At 39.9% G+C, this 11,353-nt stretch overlaps 1 protein-coding gene across 2 annotated transcripts; it reads left to right on the top strand.

Annotated features, from left to right (window-relative positions):
• Nucleotides 1–4,987: 4,987 nt before the first annotated feature.
• LOC112572681 lies at nucleotides 4,988–9,973 on the top strand. Of its 2 annotated transcripts, none has more exons than XM_025252488.1 (7): nucleotides 4,988–5,190; nucleotides 5,622–6,187; nucleotides 6,704–6,814; nucleotides 7,204–8,194; nucleotides 8,568–8,651; nucleotides 8,916–9,072; nucleotides 9,379–9,973. In XM_025252488.1, exons 2-7 carry the CDS (start codon nucleotides 5,936–5,938, stop codon nucleotides 9,506–9,508), a joined length of 1,725 nt encoding a protein of 574 aa, XP_025108273.1. In that variant the 5' UTR covers nucleotides 4,988–5,190; nucleotides 5,622–5,935; the 3' UTR covers nucleotides 9,509–9,973. The 2 variants fall into 2 exon arrangements, with proteins under 2 accessions (XP_025108273.1, XP_025108281.1); XM_025252496.1 differs by having other exon boundaries at nucleotides 5,606–6,187.
• The last annotated feature ends 1,380 nt before the right edge of the window (nucleotides 9,974–11,353 follow it).

Here is an 11,353-nt window from a genome sequence, read left to right as displayed (position 1 = left end):
TATCAGCAACCGGTTCTCCTCCTCTTAAGCGCATGCAGACTAACAAGTTTTTATGCTTAGCTGGTGAGCTTGTTCAGAGAGAAATGAAAAGCTCCCCTGAGAGCCCAAAGCAAGAGGTATAGAGGGAGAGATAGCTTGATGTTGATTGTTGTTGGTTGTTGGTTAGTTGTTGTTTTGTTGTTGTTGTTTGTTGTTGTTGTTGTTGTTGTTGTTGTTGTTGTTGTTGTGCTGCTGCTGTTGAAATAACGCCTAGCTAGCCGTAGAGACTCCCTTCTATGCCCTGAAGTGGTGACCCTCGTATCTAGAGACCTCCAAACATTTCCACATCTACCCCCTTCCCTTATCTTTCCCTCTCTCTGCCTAAAACATTTAACACGAGAGCACTATACTCTGATAATAGTAAACACATTTAACATGAGACCAATGGACTTTGATCATAATAATAAACATATTCATATTCTTTTTTATTCATTTTTTTCGTACAATCTTTAGTTCATTCTTTTGTTTCCACTTTCTCTTCTAAGTCGAAAGTTTTAATTTTTAATCTTTCCTTCATTCTATCCCACTTCGTTTTCTTTCTTGTTCCCTCTTTCACTCATTTCCACCAAAGACCCTGTCTTATAGAAGGTATTTGCTCTCTCCTTCTCTCTCTCTCTGTTTGATGGGTGCTATAATTCACTGTTTTCTGTCTTTTGCTCGATGCAGTAGCACAGTGATGCTCGCTATTTACAAGTCTTCTCACAAATACTGACCTCGGCTGCCACTTTTTCTTCCTCGTCCACGTCTTTGATGTAGGGCTATCAAGCCGAAGCCATGCTGATCCTCTGTCGAAGATTACAGTCAGAACCTGGGTAAGCAACCTTAAACACGGCTGACAGCCTTGCCAAACATCGGACTCACCCCTCAAGCACCGTGCCTGCCTCCTACCCACAGTGTATATTTGTCTCCATGACTATCCCCTCGCTACACAGACCTCTAACATCATTATCTGATCTTTGAAACTACAGACCAACGGGCTCCTCTCCTTCGCACTCAGTATTCATTTTCTCAAGCTCCTGTCCCGCTCTGTCTTGTGAGGGCGTGTCTCTTGTGACAAAGAGCTCGTAATTCCGACAACTGAGCCATGATGGACAGATGTCATCCGTTTATCGTTTTATTTCAAGATTCTTCTGTTCCTGGTTCAACTAAATGGACTTCTTCGTTTAACCTGTTGTTAATGGGTTTTTGGGGTTATTTTGTTGTTGTTGTTGTTGTTGTTGTTGTTGTTTTTTTTTTAAATTCGTCGTTTCTTTGTCTTGTTTTCCCATGATATTCAAATTTGTATCTTTTCCGTTGACGTTTTTAAAATTCAGACGGCTTTTGTCTGTTTGTGTTAATTTTCCATTTCCAAGACACAAGAGTTGAGCTTCTTATCACCCTCCCCTTTCAGAAGATCGACGGGTTTTCACCTCAAATCCCTTTGAGCTTCACCTTCATGTTACTGCTGCAGTTTCATTTAAACTTTTTTTTATGAAATAACCCTTATTGATAATTTTATAACCATATCCTGTGCGATTTCTACACAAATACCTCAATGTTTAACCAAAAAAAAAGTTTTTTATTATGTATTCACGAGAGCATATAACATGCCTGCTGTCAGCTAGAGTTTTTTTCTTTCTTCTAGTGCGCGTGCTTTTTCTTGTCATACTCACAGAAATATGTACTCAAGAACAGGTTGAGCGCGTACACGAACGTGTGTGTGTGAGTGCGTCTGGATGTGTGTACCTGTATGTGCATTTGTGTGCCTGTATGTTTGCGTCGGTGTGTGTCTGCTCCTCCGCCCCTACCCCGCGTATAGACCACCAAAGTACTTTTAAACAAGGTTATCTGGACACCGCAATACAGATTAAAATGATTCGACTTGTGTATGAGAATATTATTGTTTATTTCGTGTTTTATAACTAATAACCCCTCCCCCTGTTTATGTTGTTGTTTGGGGTTTTTGTTTATTGTTTTTTGTGTGCTGTTATTTTTTTTATTAGTTTTTTTAGTTTTTTGTTTGTTTGTGTGTTTGTTTTTGTTTGTTTGTTTTGTTTGTTTTGGTTTGGTTTTATTTTTGTTTGTTTGTTTGTTTGTTTGTTTGTTTGTTTGTTTGTTTGTTGTTTGTTTTTGCTACGAGCCGTGCGTGATTCTGTGAATAAGTCTTCTGATCGGTAATCCAAACTTATAAAAGAGTTGCCGTGACACAAAATTGCAAATTCAGATCTTTTGAAAGATGTCCGACACTATAAGGCTACGCAACAATCAGTAAAAGTAATCATGGATGTGTATAGGTGGACTGCTGTCTGTCTGCCGAGACCAACGCTTAGCCTCTTGCGAACTTCTCCGCTGTTAGTCTAGGCGAGCCTAAACAATGAATGTAACTAACCCGGAAGCTTTGTAGTCTCATGCCTCGTTCTAGTAGTTAACTGGAACAAACCGTCTGCCAGCAGTCCAGTCATACAAGTTCGTGCAGTAATAAACATTGCTGGCTTAATCGCACTCTACCTTAGCCTCGCATTTGTACTGACTGCTGCATTCATACTTGGTGAAGCATTCATAATAGTTCGCTGTATCTTGACCTCACACGACACCTCATTAACAGTTCACTTTATCCTTTATCTTGTCCTCACACATGATACCTCATTAACAGTTCACTGTATCCTGACCTCACAGTCATGATGCCTCATTAACAGGTGACGAGTGACATCATCTCAGCCTCATCTTGCTCTTAAAGTGACAGTAAGATATATAACTGAATCTTCTATTCTTTTTTATGTTGATATGGCAAAGTATTGTATTCTCCAACAAATGTTGTGAAGATAATTATATCCCTGACAGCCACGAACAATAAACATATCTGAATTCCAACATAAAATGTTTGTCATGCTCGATGCCATAAACTGACTTTACCTTCGTGGAAGATTGACTGACTAATGATGTGTCTTCAACCTGTTCTGAATTTGGACTGAATTGTATCTGTAGTGGAAAGTGCAATCATTGGCTTGATGATTCAAATCAGATTAGTCTGGTTGAGTTCGTGTCTTAGACGGTAAGAACTAATAAAACAATGCAGCAAAATAACAGAAGATTGTTAAATTAAAAAAAAAATTATTCCGTTGCACAGATACATGACCCAAAAAATACAATATTAAAAACATATAACGAGCAACATATGTCATTTAAGAGTACATCCATTAGCCAAGCACGATTTCCAAAGGCAATGTATTAAACAATTTCTTATGTTCTTGCTTCATTCACAGAGTTATCTGAAATATTTCATCCACACTTGAGCTCCTATCTTCCCTTTATCTAAAAGTGCTCCTAATACCACCACCCCCACAAACAAACATCTTTTTACAAAAGGTCATATGACCTGTCCTTTTTTTAACATGAGAGTGAAACTGCATTCATTATATTGTGTAAGAGCGAAACATTTATTACAGCATTTGAAGGTTGATATACAAAGGTTTCAAACAGTTTTCCTTTCAAGTAGATGAAACATTCATGAAGAAGAAACAAATGTTTTTAAGTTGCACTATTTAGAGCATTTTTTGTCTCTTTTGTGTGGATTCAAGACTGAATAATGTGCAGCTAGACTAGGTAATGACCGACAGATTAGTGTGCCAAAAAAAGAAGAAAAAAGTACTAAAATTTAAGGTTTATGAAATCAGTATAGGGTTGTTTACGAGGCACTTTTGTTGCTAATAATGACAGTGTCCTAAATCCTCAAACAGGGTTAAATTCAGTTGTTGAATGTTTAAACCACCCAGTACTCTGAAAATCAGGGTTTTGACCACTCAAGTAACTGCTGACAGTCTGTTCACAAAATACTCTGTCCTTCTACTTGCATCGTGTCAGAAGGAATGACAAATCGTTTTCAATAAATACCCTCAAGAATCCTTTTAGACGAGGACTTGGAGGTCGAAATGGAAACATATCCTGTCCCTCCAACGAGTGCACCCGGTTGGTTCAGGGCAACGCTTATCTCTGCTCCTGTCCAGCAACGGAATGAATGCAAAGACTTTCGAGATGATGTTCCATCTGGATCCACCCACACACCGTCCTTCACCCTCCCAGTCTCAAAAGAACTCATCAACGATCCTCAAGGATATGTTAATTGATATCAACACCATCACGATATTGATTACTGCCCTTCAGCTATTTCCCGTGGCTACTCTTGTCCAAACCTACATTATTCCTGCTATGGTCATCGTGGCAACAGGACCATGTACACATCCATGCATACCTCTCCAAACGAAAAGAACAAGAAGGCTCGAGTAGTGAAAAATGGTAATGGAAACTTTTCCTGCAGTCCAAACAAATTAGTCTCATCGATCACCCACTTTCGTCCTCGACGAGAGAGGAGAAAACCTGCCAGGCTCTCAATATTTCCGAAGGTCAGCAGCCAGTTGAGTTATCCGCCCACGTTTTCTATTGCTTCCCTTTAGTTTGTTTGGTTGCTCTGTGAGTACATGTGTGAGGGTGTGTTCGTGTGTGTTTTTAAATGCTGCTAATACAACCACGAACTTATTTGTGGCTACCTGGCTGACCACTGTTTCTATTTTATGCAATTGTTCATTTTTTTCTCTCATCCAGTTTTGAACACCAAGTGAAAGAAGAGAAAAAGAGAATTTGTCATAGTATACTTCTCTGGGAGTCTCCACATTAACTTCCTGGGAGAATGTTAGGGTTTCGTATGGTCTAGGTAAGACTTCACTCTCCGCAGCTTTCATCTACTTGTTGCAACCAGTCAGATGTTGGGGGAGGTGTTCAGGGACACGGGAAAGTTCACTAAAAGTACCTTGATGCAAGCAGTTCACGAAGCAGGAACACGAGTTCAACAGACGGTCACATGCACTTCACGACAGTTCTTACAACATCATAAGCATGCGTAACGCCCATTATAAAATTTCTGTATCATTCCTACCAGGTAAGTAGGATGTTTAGAAATGAAAAAAAAACCCTAACCTTTAACTTGTTTTAACGTAGTGTGGTTGCCTGTTCACAATTGTGAACGATTTTAGTACTGACAGGGATACCAGGCGCTTTTTGTGGAGGTTACCGCACAAATTATCTGCTCCGGATTTGATTTCATTGCGAGGCGTGGGTCTACACCTTCATTTGAGCCAAGCTCAGCAACCAGAAAACCAGATGCATCTGTGTAACGAGGTAGTGTAACACTTATTACAGTAATGGGAGTATTACAGTGCTGCTGAGTTAGTCTCTCTCTCTCTCTCCCACTTTCTTATCTTTCTCACAGGGTATCAGGGTACTCTATCAAGTGATCGACATCAGTCACGCGAAAACATGGCGTCGACTACCCAGCGAACTGTTTGAAGGGAGGTTACTGATTTTACTCTTGCGCATTACATCAAACACACACATTCCTTGAATATCAGTAAGAAAAGCGGAAATGGAAATTCGACAAGAAACAGTCTAATCGTATTAATGGATTCAGCAAGATCAATTTTATCATCTGTACAGCTGAACGGGCGTTTTTACATCTTGTAAAATTAAAATAAAAAATATTATGCAGAAAATTTTATCCTGAAATTAGTGCAGCCGACGATGTATTTTTGCACAGATTTTATTCAATACAGTTCAAGAGGAACCTCATTGACGCCATGGAAACATAATGATGACAGACTCGCAAGCTTCCGCCCAGACGGTACTCTGTATTCTGTCGATGCTGACCAAGACTACTAACATCTCTTGTAACATTGTGTACATCTGTTTATCTCCAACTCAAGTCTACAAAAATTGTCGACACCACCTGCAAGGTCCTGATTGCTGGCGTCAGGGTAACAGATAATTAATTACATTCTCTCTATTATTGTCATCACAACTCAGCCATAAATCCCGTGCAGCTTTCAAAGGTGATCGAGATATCTTTCTCAGACACCGGAGGTAGAAAATGGCTTCAGGAAATACCCAGAGTCGCTCCTCCTTGATCAAGAAATTGAAAGATCGAACCTACCTGGTCACGGTCTTCCTAAAAAGTTGTGCGGCTGGACTGATAACGGCCCAGACTCAGTACATCTACAGCAGAGTGACTGAAAGTTATATGGATGATTTGCTGATACTGATGAGGAACAGCACCGAAAGCCCCACCTGCGGGTCGACCTTTTCAAACACCTCCAGCCCAGCCTTCTACAAGCAGTTGGAGGTTAGACGATGTTTTTCTCACCTTTAAATTTTCATTACGGTTACATATAAATTCATCTTCTGAAAAATTATCGCCATCTTCTATTTGTTGTTGCCATCAGCAATTTTATTTGTTCTCCCCTCACGTGTGTTATGTGTACATACAGTCAACCTCATTCCTTTGATATTTTGTTGTTACGCCTCTGCATTTTTGTCATCCTTATTAACTTCTGATCGTCAACATAAATTTTATTTAAATTCTTAAGAAACTTATAAGGAGAACATAACCAGAATAAAATATTTTCCCGTCTGTTTGTTAAGTTTATTCTCTGAGAAATGTTCTGACAATGATACATGTTGTAGGGTAATGATAATAATGATAATGATAATGATAGATTAACGATCAAATAAACAGTGCAAGTTTGCATATAAATTTATATTCTTTAATGCCACAGACTTCTGTACCTTCTCATTATCATGATAATCATGATAACTCCACATTTCTTCATCTTCCTGTAACATTACTCTGTCTCATCAGATTGAAGCAGAAATTAGCACTGATGCGGCTCAATGGTCGATGTACCTGATGATGGCAAATCTCATTCCACTGATTATACTCATTCTTCTACTGGGGTCTCGCTCTGATCAGGTAGTTGTCTGGCAATTATTTCATGGGACATTTTGCGCTTCAAATATTTATGAAATTGAAAGGAAAAACTAGTTGAAAACATGCAAAGGTTGACGATCTTTTACATAAACTTATAATGATGAGAGTAAAAAGTATTATGTCAAATATATGAAAGAGACACGTGACAATTAACCAATGGGGATGAACAAAAGAGAGAACAAATAGGCAGACACAGACATTCAAAATAAAATGATTTTAGCTCTGTTTATGGTTTTATGGGCCTGTCAGAAGCAAGAAAATAAGAAGCAAAAAAAATTATGGGAAATCAGTTGCAAGGGAAGTGGTTGCCAGCATAATGAATGGAGATATAACTTGTCTACACTGTACACATTTACATTACTTTTGTCCAGGTGGGACGCCGTTTCATTTTTCTGGTGAATCTCATCGGCTCTGCTATCAATGGCATCATTTTCAGTTTCGTCGTCTACTACAAGCTTCCCCTCTATGCTCTTGCAATAGGGAGTGCAATCGAAGGTATGGCAGGCGGAATGTTCGGCACGGTGATGGCATCCTTCTCTCACTCCTCCGATCAGCACAACGAAGACGTAAGTGCGGAGGATACGATAGGAAGACAAGAAGAAAGTCGCAACAACCCTGAGAAAATAAATGCAGATAATTTCCCAGCTTCTCATAGTCACGCCATGTCTCCCGAAACCAATAATGGAAATATCGACACGATGGCCCCGGATTGCAAGCCTCAAGGAGCTGATGACATGGAAGGAAAGAATACGAACAAGGACCCCAGGAATGGATTCAAACCAACCGAAACGCACGTGCCGGACGTTAACAGATCTGTACGTCTTCTGGCCATCGAGAGCCTTTCTCTCATGGCTTTCGGTTCCTTGCAGGTGGTCAATGGCTACATCATCAAATATGGAGGTTTCTTCTACCCAGCCATCTTCGCCACTGGAATCCTGCTTGCTGACATCGTCTTTACCTTTTTATTCCTTGCCGACTCGGAGAAGCAAGTCAGAGCCGAGAGGACAAGGAGCGTTTTCGAACCGCTGCGGATTGTTTTTCGAGCAGTACGACAGCCACAGAAGCTTCTGGCTTTCGTCCTGTGTAACCTGGGTTTCATGCTGGTCATCTTTGGTGACGGAGGAATGTTGCGTACTCTAACAATCTACCAGATGAGTCCGCCACTTTGTTGGGGTTCGCTGGAGCTCGGGTGGTTCACTGGTGCATTGTATTTGAGTTCCATTTTGTCTGTTCCTTTTCTCATGCTGCTCAAACGCTTGAAATTCTCGGACCCGGCCATGGCGGGTATTGGGTTACTGATTGCAGCCCTGGTTACCGCGATCTACATAGCAGCTGAGAATAATGGGTGGATATTTTTCTTAGGTATGATTATTTTTATCATACTGCTTGGATTTAGTACGTTTGTTTATTTCTTGTCTTTGTCACGCAGTATTTGTTTCTGATTTACAGACTGTCTAAAGATGAAATTAATTTATCATCCATTATCTATCACTGGGACTCTTTTGCGTGTGAAAAAGAAATTTGGTGTACGTTAATAAAACGAGTTCTAGTATTTTAGTAGATTAGAATAAATATTTAATACTTGTAAAACAGGGAGCTTAGTATCTCACTTTTCATACTGAACGATCTGATTTTGTTTTTTATTTGCTTTGCATGAATTAATTTATATTTTTTATTCGATGAAACAAATCTTAAGAAAGCTTATGACTTAGCTTTTTCTTGTGGTCACTGTAAGGTGCCGTGCTTAGCAGCCCTGCGATGCTGCCCTACGCTCTGACCAGGACAATAACATCTCGACTGGCAGGTCCTGAAGCCCTCGGTGAGCAGAAATTATGTCGTAGCCTCGGTTACTTCTTTCGGATACTTACTACCACATGCTTATGCGAGGACAAAGTGCTTTAAAGCTATGAAACATTTAAATTTTATTCAATATTTTCATTTTTTATATTAAATGGTGTCTTAAAAGTGCCTGTTGATGAAAAAGGGAAGCTATGTTCTTGGTCGCTTGCTACATTGCCTGTATGTCAAAGGTTGACTGAAAATAAGTGCAACACATTGATGATTTACACTTTGCTGATTGCAGGGTCTCTGTTTGCGACCACGGCATTGTTCGAGCAGATCATGATTCTCATAGGGTTAGTATCAGGTACGAGAGTGTATCAAAGTACACTAACGACGTTTCATTCAGCTGTCTTCGTCTTCTTCAGCCTGATTTTCTTCGTCGCCTCGTTAATATACTTGTGAGTAAACAAATGACTAATCAATGTTTGGAAAAAAATTGACCACACTTTCATGAAATGAAAAATGTACTTTTATCAGTTCCAGTATCGTTGAAACAAATGCGAATATATAACAAATGTAAATCAAAGTTAAAATTAGAGAAATATATTGTAACCCAATTTTTACACATGATACCTGTACAGTTTTGTTCACTTTCTTTTTGTATTTATATTTGGGTGATCCCGATCACGTGTGTGAGGGCTTTTTTTTTTCTTGTCACTGATTTGGGTGTGGTAACATTTGCATCTTTTTATTTCCCCCAACAGCACCGAAGCCATCATAGACCGTCGACGCAACCTGCGGCGTCAGAAGGTCCTGACTGCTGGCTTCCAGTCTTATGGCACATACACACGCCCACAGAGGAACACAATCAAGCCGGGAAATAATTGCTACTAATTTAGCACTACTGTTCAAGAAAATGTTTAAAATGTGTTACACTCGTGAATTACCCAGGACTCGCAGCTAATTAAGGCAAATTGCAGCAGTTTAGAATGGTGTTCTAGTTCATTGTTTGTTTTTTTCTGTGATTAGAATCATTCTAAATGCACGACCTGCAGCAAAATTGTAAGCAGATAAGGGTACCTTACTTTGATATTGTATTATTATTGTGCATGTATCGAGAAGATTTTTGTTTGATTAAAGCAGTTTCACTGATACACACTTCGACACTTTTGTTTTATGGTTAGCCCTGGTTCTGTAGTCCGACGTGCAGCAAGTTTATACTAAATGATACTAAATACTCTGATACTAAATATTGTACAACTACGATTTTTGATTTCTGGAGTAGTACTGCCAGAAGATGGCAGTCAATCTATGGCAAAATAAAATGACAGTCCATTGATATATGAATCCGAATCAAACTGATCAAACCCTACAGCCTGCAGCTCACATTCAATTTTCACTTCGTGTGGCCTGATATCAGGAAAATCATCCCCAAAACTGTTAAATGCTCAGAAATTATTTTCATAAAAGCATTTTCCTACTTGTATGCTAAAGTAGGTCTATTGCATACCTCTCCAAACGAAAAGAACAAGAAGGTTCGAGTAGTGAAAAATGGTAATGGAAACTTTTCCTGCAGTCCAAACAAATTAGTCTCATCGATCACCCACTTTCGTCCTCGACGAGAGAGGAGAAAACCTGCCAGGCGCTCAATATTTCCGAAGGTCAGCAGCCAGTTGAGTTATCCGCCCACGTTTGTGAAATTAGTGCAGCCGACGATGTATTTTTGCACAGATTTTATTCAATACAGTTCAAGAGGAACCTCATTGACGCCATGGAAACATAATGATGACAGACTCGCAGGCTTCCCGCAGACAGTACTCTGTATTCTTGCGAGTTCTCTGATGAGTCCAACCTTGATCACCACATGGGGGACGAATGTCAATGTAACATCAAGCGAAATATCGGACCAACCAGAAGAAATGACAGTGCGAGATGTCCAAAGATCAACACCATCCATAGCCCCGAGATAAGACGAGAACATACAAAAATCAAACCAGAAGTCAAAAGAACGCGACAAAATGTAAGAAAATAGAAAAAAGTCTCAGAAAATTGGGATAAATCAGGCGAAGAGTCAAGTTTAAAAAATATGACCTCCTCCTGCGTTACCAGAGGGAAATATTGGTTGCAGTCTTCTTCTTCTCTCCCCTTCCATTCTAACAGTTTAAATTCTTGAAAGCACAAACACAATTTGATCGTATGCTTGGATATTGAAACATCATCACCCTGCCAAAGATACATGAACACGTGTACACAGATATTTGTTTGAATAACTTTTCTGGATTTAGGACCATGATGTTTTTAAGGTAAACATTCGGAAGTGTTAAAGTGATCTGGGTGTATTTTGTTATTTATTTGTTTCACTGTAGAGTTTTCATTAATGCAAAATCAAGATTCAAGACGGTCTTAGTCCCTCTCTTCACACCATCAACAGACCTTCTTAACCAGGTAAAAGTCGAACTTCTAGTCCCCACTGTCAGAGTAGAATACAACCAGGGCCGTGCTTAGGGGCAGGTGGACGAGGCATCTGCCTAGGGCCCCGCGCTTCAAGGGGCCCCGCGCTTTTGATTGATATGGTAACTAGGCATATGGAAGTGTAGTCAGCCGTATCACATTCTCGCTGGACGCGCTTGGAGACAGAAGGCTGCTGGACACCGAGGATTTATCGCGCATGAACGTTCGTGCATTGAGCTATTGCTGGATATATGTGAGGGCCCCGCACATGCCCTTTGCCTCGGGCCC

Source organism: Pomacea canaliculata, linkage group LG1 (assembly GCF_003073045.1).
Source record: "Pomacea canaliculata isolate SZHN2017 linkage group LG1, ASM307304v1, whole genome shotgun sequence".
NCBI classification, from domain to species: domain Eukaryota; kingdom Metazoa; phylum Mollusca; class Gastropoda; order Architaenioglossa; family Ampullariidae; genus Pomacea; species Pomacea canaliculata.
Note: the sequence above shows the minus strand (reverse complement) of the source record. Positions and strands in the feature narration are given on the sequence as shown.

Excerpts from the sequence above, each read along its gene's own strand:
- LOC112572681 (XM_025252488.1), top strand. The coding sequence starts at position 5,936 with ATGGCTTCAGGAAATACCCAGAGTCGCTCCTCCTTGATCAAGAAATTG. Across the intron at positions 8,652-8,915 it reads GGCAGGTCCTGAAGCCCTCG|GGTCTCTGTTTGCGACCACG; the intron begins GTGAGCAGAAAT and ends TGCTGATTGCAG. Across the intron at positions 9,073-9,378 it reads GTCGCCTCGTTAATATACTT|CACCGAAGCCATCATAGACC; the intron begins GTGAGTAAACAA and ends TTCCCCCAACAG.